At 47.2% G+C, this 19679-nt stretch overlaps 1 protein-coding gene across 2 annotated transcripts in view; it reads right to left on the bottom strand.

Annotated features, from left to right (window-relative positions):
• CHRDL2 (chordin like 2) overlaps positions 1-12557 on the bottom strand; it is a 37424-nt gene extending 24867 nt beyond the window's left edge. For both annotated transcript variants that reach the window (XM_049889814.1, XM_049889815.1), the window contains exon 1: positions 12410-12557. In XM_049889814.1, the coding sequence (XP_049745771.1) occupies positions 12410-12491 (82 nt within the window). In that variant the 5' untranslated portion in view covers positions 12492-12557. The remainder of the gene's footprint in view (positions 1-12409) is intronic.
• Between the last annotated feature and the right edge of the window lie 7122 nt (positions 12558-19679).

The following is a 19679-nucleotide window of genomic DNA, read 5'->3' as shown; positions in this document are numbered from 1 at the left end:
GCTTGCTTCTAAAAGCATTGAAATCCTTTGTTTCTTTGGATGCGTTAGACATCTCTTCTATAATCCTGCTTTCCTGAAACCTCCATCTCTCTCTCACAGCCAGTCAATTGCTCAGCCTATCAGAACTGTCGAAAACACTCCTGCCCTCACCTCTTACCCATGCATGGCTTCCCCTGAGTCAGGCCTTCCAGTCCAGCTTTGCACCCTCTTGCCCTATCCCTGCTAACCATCCTCCACACAGATCCTAGGTGGTCTTTACATTTCAGAAGAGAGGTTACCATTCCTATGCGAAACCCTCCAGTACCTAAACAATAAAAACCCTTTTAATGGAGCTCTTTTAGGGAGGGACTGGGTTTGATTTGTCTCCACCTGTCCCTAGGCACCCAGCACAAATGTCACATAAATCAAACAAATAAACCCTCTGCTGTCAAGTCAATTCTGACTCATAGCAACCCTGTAGGACAGAGTGGAACTGATCCATAGGGTTTCCGAGGAGTGCCTGGTGGATTCAAACTGCCTACCTTTTGATTAGCATCTGTGGTACTTAACCACGATGCCACCAGGGTTTCCAAATGTCACATAGGTTTGTTAAATGGGATCGAAATGCAGAGAAGGAACCAATATTTATTGACTCCCTTCTCTGTGCTGAACTTTTTACATAAATTGTTAGTTACCTCAGTAGCACTATTGTTTTGAGAATTAGATTAGGAAATGCTTATAAAGTACTTACTTAGCCTGGTGCCTGCTGCTTAGTTGAATGATATTATGATAATGATAAATATGATAGCAATCGCAACTGCACTGAAAAGTAGAATAGATAATAATACCCATCTTGCAGTATCATAATTAATAGAAAACTAGATGAGAAAACTGAGGCTCACAGAGACTAGGTGACTTGCCTAAGCCACTTAGCTGCTGATCCAAACCTAGGACCCCTGGCTTCAAAGCCGAGCTCCTTCCAGTTCACCTCACCACTTATGACTTTTTACCCAGTCCCAAGGCCTAAAGGCTCGAGTTCATTCTTTTCTTTCTGCTCCATTGGCCATCAACCTCCATTTCCTATTTTTCTCTCCCAAACCCTTGTTGAGCCCTGGTGGCACAGTGGTTAAGAGCTACAGCTGCTGACCAAAAGGTTGACAATTCTAATCCAGCAGGTGCTCCTTGGGAACCCTATGGGGTAGTTCTACTCTGTCCTATAGAGTCACTATGAGTCAGGATTGACTTGATGGCAACAGGTTTTTTTTTTTTTCACCTCCATCATTCCAGAACCTAGTAGTTGCCTTTTATGCCTCCTCCCTCCAATTTTCTAGAGTCAAGAATCTTAAAGACATGAAGTCTCACACTTTCTGAATCACATTCTCTGATACATTGAAACTCACAGAATCTCACAGCATTAGAAGCAGTATATTAGTTGGACGGGCTCACACCCTTTGAGGAATTCCCTCTCAGTCAGTGTTGGGGGGTGGGCCAGAACTCAGCCCCTAAGCACACGCTTCCTGGGAAGAGGAGCTTATGGGACATTCCCAACTGCTAGAAAGTTTTCTTTAAAACAAGCCTAAATCTGCCTTCCTCTAGCTCTCTACATTGCTCCTGCTCTCCCCTCTTGGTTCTCCTAGGGCAAAGATTTGAGGCCATCGTCATGATGCCTTCAGAGACTGGGCTTTGATGGCTACTGAGGACCATAGGAACACACAGCTTAGTTCCCTCCCCACCCGCTTTCCAGCCCCCCAAAGTTCAGTGAGGGGGGGTGTGGATTAGACAGCAGATCCCGTTTCCAGCAAGGCCCCGGCTGGCCCGTATCAAATGAGCTGTGTTTATCTCTCAGCCGCCGCTGGCAGAGAGGGTGGGACACAGGCCCAGCTGGGGTGCTTGTCAGAGCCAGCCCAACTCTCCAAGGAGTGAATAATGTCTTTCTTCCTTGTCCCTTCCCCCTTCTAGACAGAGAGCTGATTGCAACACTGCCTCGGCCTTAGTTATTAGCCCAGTTGCTGAAGAAATCCTGACCTACCTTCCTTGGGGTGGCCTCATAGCCCCGGCCCCTATGCCAGTTGGCACCCCCACCCCTGCTGCCTGCTCCGAGCATGAAGACAGAGAGAATGTCTCAGCCAGTGCCCAGGCCAGGAGGTCCCCTTCCCCCCCACCAATAGACCTGGCAAAGATTGAGAATGTGGGGGGCCTGGCAGTCTGTCCCTCAGACCAGGAGGCCTCCTACCCACCACAATCCCCACCCCACCCCACCCTCTAAGGTGAGAGGCATAAGGAAGGATGGCTTTGCCTGGAGCTCCCTCTCCCTTTAGGGAGGTGAGTGCCCAAGGCCATGCCAAAACCAGGCGGGCAGGAGGAACTGCCAGGCGGCAGGCTTCCTCAGTTCCTGCGGTCCTGGTGCCAGCCTTAATCCCTGTACATGGCTGATAGAAGGAGCTCTTGTTCTTTATACCATGAATTCACTCTGTGACATTGAGGAAGACCCTTTCCTATCTGAGCCTCAGTTTCCCATTTGCAAATTAAGAGGGGTGAACTAGGATCTTCAGAGGTTTTCTGTTTAGATAGTTTATGAATCCATGATTTAAAAAGGCCAAGACACCAAGCTTCTAGGATTCTAAGATTCAGGATTTGAGAATTTTATGTTTCTAAGAGCCTACAATTCTTTAGAACATGAAGCTTCTGGAATTCTATGGTTTTGTGGTTCTGAGATATGATCATTCCAAGAGTCCATGATGTTTTGATGGTCTCTTAATATCTTAGACTCTCAGGGGGCTCCAAGATGGATTAGGATGAGGTTTAGGGAGCTGGTGGGGCCAATCCTAAGTGACACTGTGAAGGAGGCAATGCTTACCTCTCACATCGCCCTCCCTGGCCACATACCCATTTGGTCCCTCAGTGGCCTCCCAACTTGTATCTGGGCCTTGAGCCTACCCTGCTTGCTCTCCCTTCCCCACCGCATATCTCATCCCCTGGATTCTCCCTACCACCTGTGCCCACATTCCCCTTCCCAACTCAAGGCCATGTGTGCATTTCTCAGGAGTCTTCTGTGGTTAATGCCCTCTGGCTCTGATGTCTAACCCAGGAAAAAAACTGTAGTGGGGAAGATTTTAGTTTGGGGAGGACAGTTGGGCCTATTTTAGGCCTTAGAGAAGGAGGGAAAGAATTAAAGTTGGACAGGTCTCATACCTCTCAACGCCCCTCACTTGGTGAACATGTATATACATACAGTGGTTAAGACCCTGGTTTTGGAGTCAGATAGCCAAGGTTCATACTGTAGCTTTAGCTTTTATTCTCAGCATGAGTTTGGGCACATTACTTAACCATTCCAGGGCTCAGTTTCCACATCTGTTATATGGGACTAGTAATAATCTCTACCTCTTGGAGTTATTGTGAAATTAAATCAGATGATATATGTAATATGCTTAGTGCCTCACACATATTAGATGTTCAATTAAGTAGTAGGTACAAACAAATAGACAAAAAAACAGATTTAAGCACTGACTCCAAACTTCCTTAACAGTGTATTTGCTGTGGTGTTTCCTTTACTCCTAGAGTTCTATGTGGCAGGCCCCAGGCAGCTATTAGGACCGGAACACCAAGCTGAGACCCCTGCTTAGGGAGCTGCTGTGGCTCCATAGTACCACCGCTGAGGTCAAATCCCCCAGATCTCATTTATAACCTCACCACTCCTGTTTCCTGTGGCTCCCCTCCCCCTCTCCTATCCCTGCCCACTGGCTAGGCCAATCTCCCTCAACACGGCCATTTTCCAACAAGGATCTGACCTCAGGGCTGGACTACACAGACTGAAGCAGTTCAGAACCATTGGAGGGAGAGTGAGAGGGTGGCAGGAGTAAGAGGCAAGAGATCAGGCTTGAGAGAGAGGCCAAGGGTCACAAAGGGCCTTGTGAGCCTGGAGGGCAATGGAAAGCCATAGAAAAGATTTAAACTGGTGAGTTATGTGATCAAGTTTGCATTTTAGAATCTTCACTGTAGCGGCAAGAATAGAGAATCAATTAGAGGGCAAAATGGAGAGAGAGAGGCCAAGGAGAGCAGTAGCTGTCATCCCATTTTGAGATAATGGTGGCCTGTACCAAGATAGAAGCAGTACACATGGGCAAAAGTGTGCTGACTTGAGGAACACTTAACAGGTACAGTGGGAAGACTTTGGGATGGTCTGGATATGGGTGGAGAGGGTGAAGGAGCAGTCAAGGACAGAATTGAAGTTTTGACCCTGAACAAATGGCACGTCAGAGCTCAATAAACAGTGAACTTCATTATCATTAGTAATAGTAATATCACTTCCTGTTAATCATTCATTTATTGAGCTCTTTATGTATCAAGTCTGATACACATCCTTGGACCTGATTGTACGATTAAATAAGACACAGTCTCCACCTTCAAGAAGTTCACAGCCCAATGGCACAGAGGTGGGTGTGAATATGGTTTATGCAGGAAAATGCAAGTGGCTGGGGTGTGCTGGGTGCTAGGGAGTGTCTATCCGAACAGGCCACAGCCAAAGCTCTTTACCTATTTTGACACTGGCTTAAAATGATGGAATTTAATTGATCTAATCTGATTTGGAGCCATGATGGCACAGTAGTTAAGAGCTCAGCTGCTAACCAAAAGGTCAGCAGTTCGAATCTACCAGGCAATCCTTGAAAACCCTATGGGGTAGTTCTACTCTGTCCTATAGGGTCTCTATGAGTCAGAATCAACTTGACAGCAATGGGTTTAGTTTGGTTTTTAATCTGAATTCAGAGCAGCTATTTTTATGTATAAACCTCATGGGTCACAATGGTCTGATCTGCAAGCAATCATGGGAATGGCACAGGACTGGGCAATGTTTTGTTCTGTTGCACATGGGGTCACCATGAGCTGGGGCTAACTCGACAGCAGCTAACAAAAACATGTTAATCAGATAAACTCCAAATATTATTGTGGCATCCCCAGCCTGTCATGAGCTGTCCTACCTGCTTTTTCAGCAAAACTCTTTGTGGTGGCCCTGCTTTCAGCCTCACCTCCTCTTGCTGAATTCTTCACACTTCTACCACCTTACCATGCTCCTTTACACTTCTGTGCCTTCCTGCTGCTGTTTCCTCCACCTAGAATGCCATTCCCCATCTCCAGTGTTTGACCAACTCCTTCTCATTTTTCAAAAACCAGTTCAGATGCTACCCTTTCAGTGAAGCTAACCCAACCTCCCAGACCACTGACCTCTCCTTCCCCAGGGCTCCCCCAGAAATGAGTCCACCAGCCCTCTACTACAGCTCTCATTACACTGAATTAGAAGTACTTGTTAAGTGAGTTCTTCTCCCTCGCTAAACCATTTGCTTCCGGAAGGCAAGGCCCAGATCTCATTATTGTATCTCCAGTGCTCAGCGCAGCACCCACACAGAGTTAAATCCATTGCCATTGAGTAGATTCTGACCCATAACAACTCTATAGGACAGAGTAGAACTGCCCCATAGGGCTTCCAGGGGGTGGCTGGTGGATTTGAACTGCTGGCCTTTTAGTTAGCAGCCAAGCTCTTAACCACTACACCCCCAGGGCTCCTCACATAGAATTGGTGCTGGATAGATGAATGCACAATAACTGAGTAGAGTCCATGGAGAGGGAGGGGCTCTGGAAGAGGAGGTGATTGATGGTCCTTAATCCTGGAAACCTCTGTCTTTAACAAAAAGAGAACTTTATTATGTGAGAGGAGAGCCAAACCTTTCTCAGGACTTTCATCTTGCCAACTTTCAGGAATTAGATTTTGACCTCCCCTGTCCTGCTTCTTGCCATCTGAACTCCCAAAACACCTGCCAGATCAAACAACAGGATGAATAAAAATTCAGGAGCCTGGAACAGGTAAGGGGAAGATGAGCGATTCCATGATGTAAGTCAAAATTTCTAAACTGTCCTTATAGACACATCCAAACTCCCTGAAGGACTGAACTGCTGGGCTAGGGACTTTGGGGACCATGGTCTCGGGGAACATCTAGCTCAAGCAGCATAACATAGTTTATAAAGAAAATGTTCTACCAAGGACACAAGGTAATTACGAGCCCAAGAGACAGAAAGGGCTACATGAACCAGAGACTTACATCATCCTGAGACCAGAAGAACTAGATGGTGCCCGGCCACAACCGATGACTGCCCTGACAGGGAACACAACAGAGAACCCCAGAGGGAGCAGGAGAACAGTGGGATACAGACCCCAAACTCTCATAAAAAGATCAGACTTAATGGTCTGACTGAGACTAGAAGGACCCCGGTGGTCATGGTCCCCAAACCTTCTGTTGGCCCAGAACGGAACCATTCCTGAAGCCAACTCATCAGACATGGATTGGACTGGACAATGGGTTGGAGAGAGATGCTGATGAGGAGTGAGCTACTTGCATCAGGTGGACACTTAAGACTATGCTGGCATCTCCTGTCTGGAGGGGAGATGAGAGGGTAGAGGGGGTTAGAAGCTGGCAAAATGGTCACAAAAAGAGAGAGTGGAAGGAGGGAGCGGGCTGTCTCATCGGGGGGAGAGTAATTGGGAGTATGTAGTAAGGTGTATATAAGTTTTTATGTGAGAGACTCACTTGATTTATAAACTTTCACTTAAAGCACAACAAAAATTATTTTTAAAAAATTGTTCTACATCCTACTTTGGCGAGTAGTGCCTGGGTCTTAAAAGCTTGTGATACTCCACTGGTCCTACCCCATCTGCAACAAGGGAGAATGAAGAAAACCAAAGACACAAGGGAAAGATTAGTCCATAGGACTAATGGGCCACAACTACCACAGGCTCCACCAGACTTGAGTCTAGCACAACTAGATGGTGCCTGGCTACCAACCATAGACTGCTCTGACAGGGATCACAATAGAGGGTGCTGGACAGAGCAGGAGAAAAATATGGAACAAAAGTCTAACTGACAAAAAAAGAAGACCAGACTTATTGGTCTGACAGAGACTGGAGAAAATGAGAGTATGGCTCTCAGATACCCTTTTAGCTCAGTAGTGAAGTCACTCCTGAGGTTCACCCTTCAGCCAAAGATTAGACAGACAGACCCATAAAACAAAATGTAACTAAATGGACACACCAGCCCCGGGGCAAGGACAAGAAGGCAGGAGTGGACAGGAAAGCTGGTAATGGAGAACCCAAGGTCAAGAAGGGGAGAGTGTTGACACATCATAGGGCTGGCAACCAGTGTCACAAAACAATATGTGTATTGTTTAATGAGAAACTAATTTGCTCTGTAAACCTTCATCTAAAGCACAATTTAAAAAAAGTTCTAAACTGTCTCCATCCCAGTTCGTCCTGCAGTCTGACTTGAAACCCTCGTGCTACGATAAAGGACATAGGAGGCTGGTTAGGAGTGGGTAGTGTGGTTGGGAATTCTCCCAATAGGAGGTAGAAAAGGCTACCAGAAAGGAGCTTTTGGGCTGGAAGGGAGGTTGGGTGGGGCCATATAGCACCAAATAGCACCAGGAGGGGCTAGGGTGAGAAGAGAGGCTGGGATCATGGCTGGCCTGTCCCCAGCCGGCAAGAACTCAGGAAACCTGAGCGAGCCAGGCTGCATAGGAATGTGAGGACGTTTACATCTCTCTCCTCACACCCACACAGCCATACTTTCTCTATTTATTTATAGTCCCCCTCTTCACACAAACAAATTTGCTCCCATCTGAGACATAAGCTCTGCTCTGGGCTCTGACACACGCTTGAAGAGGCCTCTTAAGGGAATCAGAATAAAAACCTCAGATCTTCAGTGGCCAAGCTGGGCAAACTAGGGAAAGGGGGCTTCACTTCTCTGAATCCAACTCCCCATATCTGGCACATGACAGACATACAGGAGCAAAAAGAGCCTCAAAGGAGAGAATCGTCAAACCAGGAAAGGTAGCTATTATCTGGCAAGGGACAGGGGCAACGATGGGGCTGTTTACATTCTATTCTGCCTTGAATGCAGATGCTTAGATTAATAGAATCTTAGAATGTTAGGGATTTAGAGAAGACATTCAATCCCTTCATTTTCCAGAGGTGGAAACTGAGTCCCAGAGAGGGAAAGGGACTTGCTTAAGATCATGGATTCATGTTAGTACAAGCTACAATGCTAACCTTCAGCTCTGGGGAGGGTGCTTTTAGGGACACCCATCCCCTAAGGAACAGGACCAGAAGAAACGGCTTTAAATTGCAAACAAAAGGATTCAGGTGAGACATAGGGAAGAACTTCCTAACTCCAAGAATGGGTAACAGAAGAAGGCTGCGGGACAGTCTTCCCTGGGATAGAGTCCTTCACAGAGGCAAGGGGATGCCTGAAATGACCACTGTACCACACTCCCAAGGGCACTGTTCTCACACCAGTCCTTGTCTTTGGGGGTCCAAAGGATGCAAGTTTCCTCTCCCAGATCCAGGCGCCGTGGCAGACGGCTGGGGGAACTTGAGAGGCCAGTCCTGGAACAGGTGCAACAGCTGGAGCGGCTGCGCAGCTGTTGCCCAGCTCCGCTTTGCAGCCTACGAGCCAGTGGGTGAGGCGGAGACCTCTACTGGTGGGAGAGAGGAAGTGCAGAACGCCGCATGAAAGACAGAGGGGCCTCCTGGAGCCAGACTCAGTGCCCAACCCCCACCCCACACACATCTGGGCAGGTGAATGGGGGATGCGACTAAGCTGAACATTAGGACAGGGTCCCCACTACCCCTCCAGGTACAATCTCCTGGCGTCTGAGGGTCTGACTGACCCTTCCTTCCTGACAGGGCAGAAGCACGAAGCTGCAGATTCATGCTACCCCAATTCCCTTTCCCACAGGCTGTAGTGGACTCTCAGAACCAAGGCAGCGACATATTTGGATCTTAGAGTCTTAGGATTACAGACTGTTAAAACTGGAATGGCCCTCCAAGATCACCAGTTTTAGTTAAACCAACTCGTTTTACAGCTGGGAAGACTGAGGGGCAGAGAAAGGCAGCCTACCCTGGGTCATGGTGGGACCTGATGGCAGAGCCAGGGTTGGAGCCCAGAACTTCTAAGTTTGCCCTCTGCACCATATCATACCATGGGTAGCTCCCTACCCACCACATCCCTGCTCTGATGTCTGAAATTCTTCTACCTGAGAACAAAAGCTTCAGTTCCCAGAATACAAATAAACCAAAACAAAAACCAAACCCAGTGCCCGTCGAGTTGATTCCGACTCATAGCGACCCTACAGGACAGAGTAGAACTTCCCTATAGAGTTTCCAAGGAGCGCCTGTTGGATACCCTTGGAAAAAGAATAGAGGGACTGATGTTTTTACTGTGGCGACTGAGTCTTTCCTAAAAGGAGGACTGGGTGGAGGGAGAGAAGAGAAAGAAGAATCGTGTTAGACACCTTAAAGGGAAATATATATGTGTGGGGAGGGGGGCGGCACAATTAGTAAGGGAAGTGAATAAAGGAGAGGAACTGACATAGGAGAAAGAGCACAGGACACAGAGTCAAGAGGCTAGTCAGGTTCTTGCCCCACAGAGGGGATGGGTGCACAAAGTTACCAACATCCCAAGTATATGTGGCTCAGCCCAGAGCTGGGATCAATATTGGCCAGTGACCAGGTCAGGGATGCAGCCTAAGGAAAGGATCTAGCCCAGGGATGAAATTGGGGTTCAATGTGTGGTCAGGGTCAGAGGGTCATGGCTCAGCCTGTGGCTGGAGTTGAGACTCAGTCTGGGTTGGCATCAGAGCTTAGTCTATGACAGGAAACAGAGCCAAGGATAGAATAACTTTTGTTCGACTAGGCTGGCACTTTAACTGAGGAGCCTACTGCCATCCATGCTTGCAGGCCATTGGCATTCTGCAGGACTGGGCCACCTCAGGAGTCTGCCACCACACAGACTTGAGAATTTCCATGTGTTGGTACCACTTCTGAAAACACCTAAGATGTCACCAGGAGATTTCTTACCCACAATAGGCTTGAGATCTTATTTAAATTGAGATGAGGACCTTCATAAGAGACCTTTAAATAGGAACCTGGCAAGTGACTATAGGATTGTTTCTAGCTTCATAGATTGTCAGCATCAGACAAAATGAGGCTCAGAGAAGGAAAGTGACTTGTCCCAATTCACACAGCCAATAAACGATAGACTGGGGACTGGAATCCAGGTCTCTGTTCTTTAATAGGAATTCCTGGGTGGTGCAGATGGTCAAGGCACTTGGCTGTGAACCAAAAAGTTGTAGGTTGAAGTCCACCCAGAGGTGCCTTGGAAGAAAGGCCTGGTAATCTATTTCTAAAAAATCAGCCACCGAAATCCCTAAGAGCACAGTTCTACTGTGACACACATGGGGTTGTCATGAGTTGGAATTGACTTGATGGCAACTGGTACGAGTTCTTTAATACATTTGATGTGTGACCTTGGGCAAGTCTCTCCCCCTCTCTGGGTTTCAGTTTAACTATAAGGATAGGTAAACTGAGGGGCCGACACTGATGATTTTCATGGGCTCTTCCAGCTCTGACGACCTTGAATCTGAACACCTTCCTTTGAATGCCAGTCCACCTCACTGTAACAAGTCTGCTCGGAGCTTTTCTTCTTGAATCTCTAGACAGGTAAGAGCTCTCTATTTACTAGGCTGTCAGGGAAGGCGGAATACTGGCAGGACCCAGTGAGAGGTATGGACCTGAAGGCCAATGAAGACACGGGGGAAGGGAGATCAGAGTGGATCAGGTTGTCAGAGAGAATTTGCTGCAAGAGGGGTGACCTAGGCAAGGCTGTAATGGGCTGTCAAGATATGGGAGGCAAAGAGAGGGATGTGGATAGGATATGAGCAATCGTGCAAAATGGTCTGATTCTAGGATATGCCGGGGACTAAGAAGGAGATACCAAGTGGAACAGAGAGGCCTGCATCCTGTGCTGACTCATGTAAGAAACAACAGGTGGGTGTTAGTAAGAAACCCCCAAGATTCAAGGAGAAGGAGGTGACATTTACTGAGCATGGGGCATTGTGCTGAGCACTTTACTCATGCCCCCTCATTTAACCCTCCCAAGAACCCTCCAGATTATACGTTAGTACTTCTCTTTGACAGATGAAGAAATTGAGGCTCAGAGTAAGAACTTATGAAAAGTCACACAGCTAATGAGAGACGGAGTCAGGGCTTGAACCCAACACTTAGTTGTTCCCATACTTTTTGCTAAGGTCTTATGTTGTTGGCAAGCCTGAGATGATCAGACACGCACCCTGCCCTCACGTGCAGAGACAAGACTGAAACAAAATACAGCAATACCAGCTCCAGAAAGTCACATGCTAAAAGCAAGGCATAGAGGGGAGAGCTGAGCCGTGAAGAGGAGAGAGCACCAGGCTGGGAGTTGGGAAACTGGAGTCTTAGTCTCAGGCTCTGCCCTGTGTGACCTGGAGCAAGCCACTGCCACTCCTTGGCCTCAGTTTCTTTATTGGAGTTTGAGCTAAGCTCCTCCCTTCTCAATGAGAAGAAAATCTTTGGTTTGGTTTTCATCCTCACAGCATTCTAAGGGATTTTCAAGGACTGAGTTGAAATCTACCAGCCTGTTGTGGGGGCAGTGAGGAAACCCAGGTTCAGAGAGAGTATATAACTTGTTGAGGTCACACTGTATCTAAATGGAAAAACATCAATTTGGCAACTGATACATTTTTCAAGAACCGACGTTGCAACAGCCTTGTGATAGTTTTTTTTACATATTTTCTCTAATCTCTGTAACAGTCCTGGGGGTTCTACTCCCATTTTATACATTAGGAAACCGAGGCTCAGAGAGGTGCCCTCTCTACCTGCCTCCCATCAGCTGGTATTCAGTGGGGCTGGGAAAATGAAGACGTTGGTCTATCTCACTGTGCCATGCTGCTTCCTGGAGTCTCACAACTCGGAATCAGGGTTCCTCCCAGATACTGTGGGACAGGGGAAACATATAGGATTTGATATTAGAGACTTGTGGCTTTGGATGGCTTACTAGCTCTGTAAACTTGAGCAAATTCCTTCTTCTCTCTCAGCTTTTCTCGTCTGTAAAATAAAAATGGTAGTATCCACCTATTGGAGCCTTGTGAGATCAAAAGAGATAAAGGAGTGGGAAAGTTATCTTAGCTCTTATTTCTTTTGACACATTCTTTCTAAATGCAATAGCCTTTTCGTGGTCATCACACTCCTTATTTGCAGGCAAACATACCGAACTCTCTGCTAGGAATAGTAAGCCCCTTTCCCCCAAAGCACAGTGCCTGCCCTTTTGCCCATTGCTCTCGGTACCCCTATCATCAAGTCCATGCCGGCAGCCCCTTTGCTCTGAATCTTGCCAACAGTCCACCCAACTAATCAGCTCACATTGGTCGCAGAGGAGTCTCCACCCCTCCTGCACAGGTGCTGCCTGGATGGCTGTTAGAACAGTTGGGGGTCCTAGGTCTTGGCACTTGCCTCCCAATCCTGGGGTCCCGGGGCCCCTCCTCTGCCTGCCCAGCCTCCCCATCTACTTACGGGCTCGAGCGTGGGAGTCCAAGGGGAACCAGAGCAGCGCGAGTCCCAGCAAGGAGGACAGGGCCCTCACCTCGGGAACCATACTTCCTTCCCCCAGGGCCAGGCCGCCACGCGCTGAGCCGGAAGGGGAGTCGGGAGAAAGTGAGATGGGAAGGGCACTGAGGCACAGGGTCACAAAACAATCCACAGATCCAGAGAGAGTTGCTGCTACAGAGGAGAGCCAGAGAAGGGCCGAGAGGAAAGTGGTGAGGGGAAAAGGAAGAGAAGGAGGTCCAAGGTGGGAATAAGAGGAAAGTGGAAAGAAAGCAATGGGAAAGGAGGGAAAGAGATGGAGAAACGGAGGAAGGTTCGGCAAGAGGTAAAAGCAATAAAAGAAAAGGAGAAGGTGAGAGGGAGAGCAGCAGAAGGAAGAGCGGGGAGAGGGCACAGGTCTGGAGAGCGCGCAGCAACTGGCGAGGCGCGAGGGACCACCACTGTGTTCCGGGCGCTTGGGCTAGAGGCGGCCGACGCCCCTTGCTCCGCAGGCTCGGGGTCTGGCCTTGGGGTCCTGGGGCCCAGCGGGGTGAAGGTACCGGCGGCGGCAGCGGCGCGGCGGCGGTGGGGTTGGCTGAGCGCGGGCCGGCTGTGCACGCCAAGGGCTCCAGGAGCGGCGCTCGGGCGCATTTGTACTTTGCCGCGGGAAGCAGGCAGCCCCGGCCTGGCGCTGGCCTCGTACTGGCGCCTCCTCTGGGGCACCGCGGGCTCGGTGGATTGGCCACCCGAGAAACAGGCCCACTTTTTCCCCTCCTCTCTCATGCGGGTCTCGGTGACAGACGCCCCAGGCGCGGCGCCGGGAGGAGGCGAGGGGGCTGAGGAGGGGGAAGGGGCCACCCGGGCCCCGAGTTTTAACCCCTGCCTCCCCGCAACGCCCAGAGCGCAGGAGGATGGAACCCAGATAGACTTCAGGCGAAACTTTCGGGTGGGTATGAATGAGATGCCGGGGTCCCTGTGGGGAATGGGGCTGCGGGAACCGGGAGGAGCTCAGGGTAGGACGCTAGGCCGTGCGTGCACAGAGCTCAGCATCCAAATGGAATCAGGGCACTTGTTTCTTAGTTCTGTTTCTGCACCTCTAAAATGAGTATTTTTGTATCTTCACCGCAATTGTTGTGAAGATCAAATGAGTTAATGAAAGTCAAACACTCAAATCCCAAAGAGACCACCCACTGCAGTTGTGTCCATTCCGATTCCGACTCCCAGCGACCCTATAGGACAGAGTAGAACTGCCCCATAGGGTTTCCAAGACTGTAATGTCGACGGAAGCAGACTGACACAGCCTTAGTCTCCCGCAGCTAGTAATTCCAACCGCCGACTTTTCGGTTGGCAGCCGAGCGCTTTAACCACCGCGCCACCATACGATCAAATGAGATAATGAAAGTCAAAACACTCAAAACCCAAAGAGAAGGGGTCATAATTCCAGGGGCCTAGAATGCCCTTCCCAGTTCTCCTCTGTGCCTCCACCTGCCACTCCCCTGTTAAAAATCCACCCCAGCCGGATCCTTTGACCCTTCTCTGGGAAGTCTTCTCATGCTTTCCTTCTCTCTTTCCTGAGGCAGGACATGCTCTCTCCTTTGCCTCTGTAGGTAAGGCTGACACCTCTCTGATAGCGTTGGTGGTGTTCAGCCATCCCTGGCTCCCCACCCCACAGTGTTGCTATATGCCTTGTGTTGAATGAGTACATGAATTACTAGGACCTGAGAGGAGAATGGAAACCCTGGTGGCACAGTACAGTGGTCAAGAGCTTGTCTGATAACAAAAAGGTTGGCAGTTTGAATCTACCAGGTGCTCCTTGGAAGCCCTATGGGGCAGTTCTACTCTGTCCTATAGGGTCACTATGAGTCGGAATAGACTCGAATGGCAGTGCTTAAGAGCTTGGCTACTAACCAAAAGGTCAGCAGTTCGAACCCACCAGCAGCTCCACTAGGAGAAAGATGTGGCAATCTGCTTCTGTAAAGATTACAGCTTTGGAAACCCTATGGGGCCACTCTTCTCTGTCCTATAGGGTCACTATGAGTCAGAATTGACTCACTGGCAATGAGTTTCTTTCTTTTTTTTTTTTTTTAAATGAAGAGACCAACCAGCTCTGACCAGACCAGAAACATCCAGGCTCTTCATTCAAAAGGGCAAGTCCATGTTCTGGCTCTCTCCCTAACTTGCTGGGCCACTTTGGGTAAATACGGTCAGTTTCCTTTGGACTTCAATTTCCTTCCCAGCTTCTCTTGCAGAGCTACTGGAGACTTTAGTGAATGTTGGGGGGAGAACACTGGGAGAAGTAAGAAGTGAGATGGGTTGTTGAGCCACTTACCATGATGGGATGGTAGGGAACCAGATTTCCAGGTTAAAACACTCTTAACTAGCTGTCTATAAAGATAGCTTCCTGGACAGAGGTTGGGCTCCCCCTTCCACTTTGCTGCCAGGTTACCACCTCCAAAACAGAGCAGTAAGAGGAACCAGAAAGAGGTGATTCCAGAAACAACATTTCCCCAGGACTCTCAGAATCAGGAACAAACATGGCCTGTCCCTAGGTGCCATCTAGACTTAACTTCTCTTGCTCTGTCTGTCCAGTCTCTTCCTCTTCCTTGAGTGTACTTCACTTTAACAATGAATGAGAGCTAGGTGCTTCCCTTTTTGCCTTGGTTTCAGGGGCTCAGGGTTAAATTTAATGCTTAATTACAGGAAAAATATCCCAAGGACTTGGAACAGAGATCTTTTCCTTTCCCCATTTTTGTTTAAAGTCTGCTCTGCACATATGTTCATGTCTTAGGTGTAACAGGTAGTGTGAGATTGGCCTCCCCTACGTCCTGCCCCTCCTGCTTCATAAGAGGTCTCTACTGTCTCATGCTTCCTCTCCATCCCATCATCCCCAGAGTTCAGGCCATCAGTATCTCTTACTTAGACTTTCCAAGCAGCCTCTTAGCAGGTCTCCTACCCCTAGTCTGGCTCCTCCAATCTATTTTTCTCACATCTGCTAGAAGAATTATTCTAATCATTTCCATTGACAAATATGATCATATCACTTTCCCACCTAAAACTCATCTGTAGTTTCCTATTGCTTGTATATTAAAAACCAGAATTTTTAGCTTTGAATTCAAGTCCCTGTCTACCATTGTCACTTACTGTATACTTTCACCAACCGCTTACCACCCTACACTGGCCTACGCATTTTTATGCCTCCATGTCTTTGTATATGTTTTTCTTCTGCGTAGACTGTTTTTCCTCCTCTATCTAGTGAATCACAAGTCAGCTCAGAGTCACATCCTCTCTGAAGACTTCTCTGTTTCCCCTAGACTAAGTGAATTCCTGCCCCTTCAGTGTTTCCTACAGCCCATTGTATACAGCGATTGGGGTATAAATATTTATTTGCATGTCTATCCTGTACTCAGAAACCCTGGTAGCATAGTGGTTAAGAGCTATGGCTGCCACAAAAAAAAAAAAAAAAATGTCAGCAGTTCGAATCCACCAGGCGCTCCTTGGAAACCATATGGGGCAGTTCTACTCTGTCCTATAGGGTCGCTGTGAGTCGGAATCAACTCGACGGCAACGGGTTTGGTTCTGGTTTTTATCCTGTACTCAACTGTGAAGGAGCCCTGATGGTACAATGGTTAAAGCTCTCAGCTGCCAACCTAAAGGTCAGTGGTTCGAATGCATCAGGTGCTCCACAGGAGAAAAGACTTGGTGATCTAGTCCCTGGTGATCCGTTCCTACAAAGATTACAGCCTATGAGGCAGTTCTACCCTGTTCAATAGGGTTGCTATGAGTTGGAAGCAACTTGATGGCACCTAACAACAACACTCAACTGTGAGGGCAGGTGGCTCCCCCCCCCCCATTTATGTCTGTATCTTCAGCATATAGCAAAGTGGCTAACACAAAGATACTAAATGAATAATTGCCACATGAAATGATGACAAGTGATTTTGAAAAGAAGGCATTATCCTCCCATGGGAGTGCCTTCAGTTCCTCAACTGACCTCAGCATTAATCACAATTGACAATCACTTGAGGAAAGTTTCTGGGTCTACTGTAGAATTGCTGTTGAAGATGTTGTCCATATATTATCTAATATCCTTATAAACGGAGATTTCACAAATTCTTTCAAAATCTAGTCAGGAAAAAAATGTATCCACACATATCAGTTTGTTGCGCCAAGAGGTTGTCTGGCGCCTCTTGCTTTTCTGATAGGGAACTTTCTCATTGCCTTCCAAGGCAGCCCATTCCACTGTTGGACAGCTCTGACTGTTAGAAAGATCTTTATATTAAGCTGAAATCTGATTCTCTGTGACTTCCCACACTGCTCCTAGCTCTGCCCCCAGGGCTACACAGAACAAGCCAACTCCTTTTGTCCTTTGAGAGCCTTACAGAGAGATTTGAGGCAGAGGACGCATCCTCCATCCTCTCACCCTTACCAGTCCCAACCCCTGGACCACTCTTGTCAGTCAAACTTTCTAATTCTTTAAGCATACTGAGCTCTTTTAGCCTTCACATCTCTGCATATACTGTTTCTTCTGTCTGGAATGTCTTCCCTCTACCCACTCTTATCTGTCTGGCAAACCTGCTTATTTTCCAAGGAGCAAGGTAATTGCCACCTCCTTCATTCATCTAACAATTACTGACTGCCAGCTCTGTGCCAGGCACTGTGCTAGGTGCTAGGGACACAGCAGAGAACAAGATAGATACTGATGCTTTTAGTACAGATTGTCTTGTCTCTTTGACGGCCTCTAAGTTAGCTTCTCTGTCCTCTATGCTTCTGTATCTCCATTATAGTGCTTATCACATTGTATTTTCAATAGGTATTTGAGTCACCTCCTTTAAACTGAGTTCCTTGAGAGCACAGACCACTATTTACCTAATACCTTCCCAGACCTCAGCACAGAGCTTTGTACATAATAGTTGCTAGAGATTTGCTGAATAATATCCCTAGTTCCTTCAAACAGTACTCTTATGATATATTTGTGGTTAGGGCTCCTCCTCGGCTGCAAGCTGCTCAATTACGTGAAATAAGCAAGACAATAAGGATCGTAAGAATCAGAGTTAAGGAAAGACTTCTTAACCTAATCTGCTTAACTCTGTCAATAAGACTCTAATATCAAATTCATCACAAGATGTAATATAAGAGATAATAGAGGCTCTACCCCAAAGATTGGAAACGCTGGTGGCATAGTGGTTACATGCTACGCCTGCTAACCAAAAGGTTGGCAGTTCAAATCTGCCAGGTGCTCCTTGGAAACCCTATGGGACAGTTTTACTCTGTCCTATAGGGTCTATAGGGTCGCTATGAGTCGGATTTGACTCGACTGCACTGGGTTTTACCCCAACGATATGCTGATAAATGTTTAACAACTGGCTATTGAGGGAAAAAAAGCCCTTGGTTTATAGCAGTTGCCAATTTCCATGGTGTAAATGCTCCCAGCATGGCCCACTTCAAGCTACCAATGTGATGCCACTGAATGAGGAGTTGGGAAGAGATGTGCGGTAGTGCATCATTATATAGGATTTCACCATAAATGTATCATAGAAAATAACCTCAAGTACATTGAAAATAGTAAAATAATTAGAAAGTGATGAGTTTTGAGTATTTATTACCAATGTTTTTGATATAACTTAGTTAACTATAAGTTTATATAGTTCAATTTTTAGTAATGACTGTCTTTAACAACCAGCTTGCAAAATTCCTGAAAATTAAACAGTTGGATCTCCTGAGCCAGTACAAGCCAGTTCCAGTACATGTCTTCACTTGATGATATCGTGAGAAGGGAACAAACGGGCTCTTTAAAGCTGAATCCTATTTAGATACACTAGGAGGAAAGCCATATTTAAAGGAACTACCAAAGAGAATTTCTTTGTAAAGTGAACAGCCCCCTCCTCACTCCCACCTCTTAACCAAGTCAGAGTTACTCATCTGTACTTAATGAGTTATTCATCTTTACTTAAAATCTATTATTATTTTGGAAACCCTGGTGGCGTAGTGGTTAAGAGCTACAGCTGCTAACCAAAAGGTCGGAGGTTCGAATCCACCAAGTGCTCCTTGGAAACTCTATAGGGACAGTTCTACTCTGTCCTATAGGATCACTATGAGTTGGAATTGATTCCACGGTAGCGGGTTTTTTTTTTTTTTTTGTATTATTTTAGGAAGGGGCCCTGGTGATGCAATGGTTAAGTGCTCAGCTGCTAACCGAAAGGTTGGCATTTCAAACTCACCCAGCAGCTCCATAGGAGAAAGACCTGGAGATCTGCTCCTGTAAAGATTACAACCTAGAAAAGCCTATGGGACAGTTCTACACTGTCACATGGCTTGCCATGAGTCAAAATTGACTTGTTAGCACCTAACAACAACATTATTTTAGGACATATTCATTTGGATCTTCCGATATTGTGCATATATTTGGCCTAAATAAATGTTTGTAGAATGGATAAATGAATCCTCACACCCAAAATAGTGTCTGGTGCATCAGTTGAATGGGTGAATGGGTGAACGTGAGACTTACCTGTATTTATCTGTGTGGACTTTTATGTAGCTATGCTTCCCCCCACCCTCAGTGGGCCCTCTTTTTTTCTTAGGATAGCCTGCACAAAGATAGAATGATGGAGAATGTATCAGGCAGCCAGGATGGGGACATACATAGCCCTTAATTTTAAAAGATCCCTCATGAGGGAAACTGGGGACAAAGTACCTTCAAGGGAAGACATGATGTGGGGTTATCCTTCATTTCAGAACTCAAGCTCTGACTTCCTGACCAGAGGCCTCGTCTATAGTGCAGGCATCATCACTCACCAAACACCAAGGAGAATGGAACTTCTGCTCCCACCTCCTCCATGCTCAGAGGGACTTTCAAAAAGCAGATTGTCCTCAGAGACTTCTTTCAATAGGTCTGTGAAGATGTAGCTAGAGCTTCAGAGAAGTGTGCCACGTAACTTGGGTCACACAGCCTAATCGTGGCAAGCATCGGATCCACCCAAAGATGGGAATGAGGAGCCCCCAGAGTTATCTTTTAAAAACATAAATAATGTCTCTTCCTTGCTTAAAACCTTCCCATTGTGTAATCCAACCCCTTTATCATAATTTGTAAATCCTTCCATGACCTTCCTACCCTCTGATTTCACTATGCTCCAGCACATTGGCCTCCCTTCTGTGTCTGGGATATAGCAAGCTGCTTTGCCCTCCTTGGGTCTTTGCACTTTGCTGTTTCCCCTGCTTGAAATGCTCTTTCCTCAGCTTTTCCCATGGCTGACACCTCTTC

The sequence above is a fragment of the Elephas maximus genome, chromosome 7 (assembly GCF_024166365.1).
Source record: "Elephas maximus indicus isolate mEleMax1 chromosome 7, mEleMax1 primary haplotype, whole genome shotgun sequence".
Classification (NCBI taxonomy): Eukaryota; Metazoa; Chordata; class Mammalia; order Proboscidea; family Elephantidae; genus Elephas; species Elephas maximus.
Note: the sequence above shows the minus strand (reverse complement) of the source record. Positions and strands in the feature narration are given on the sequence as shown.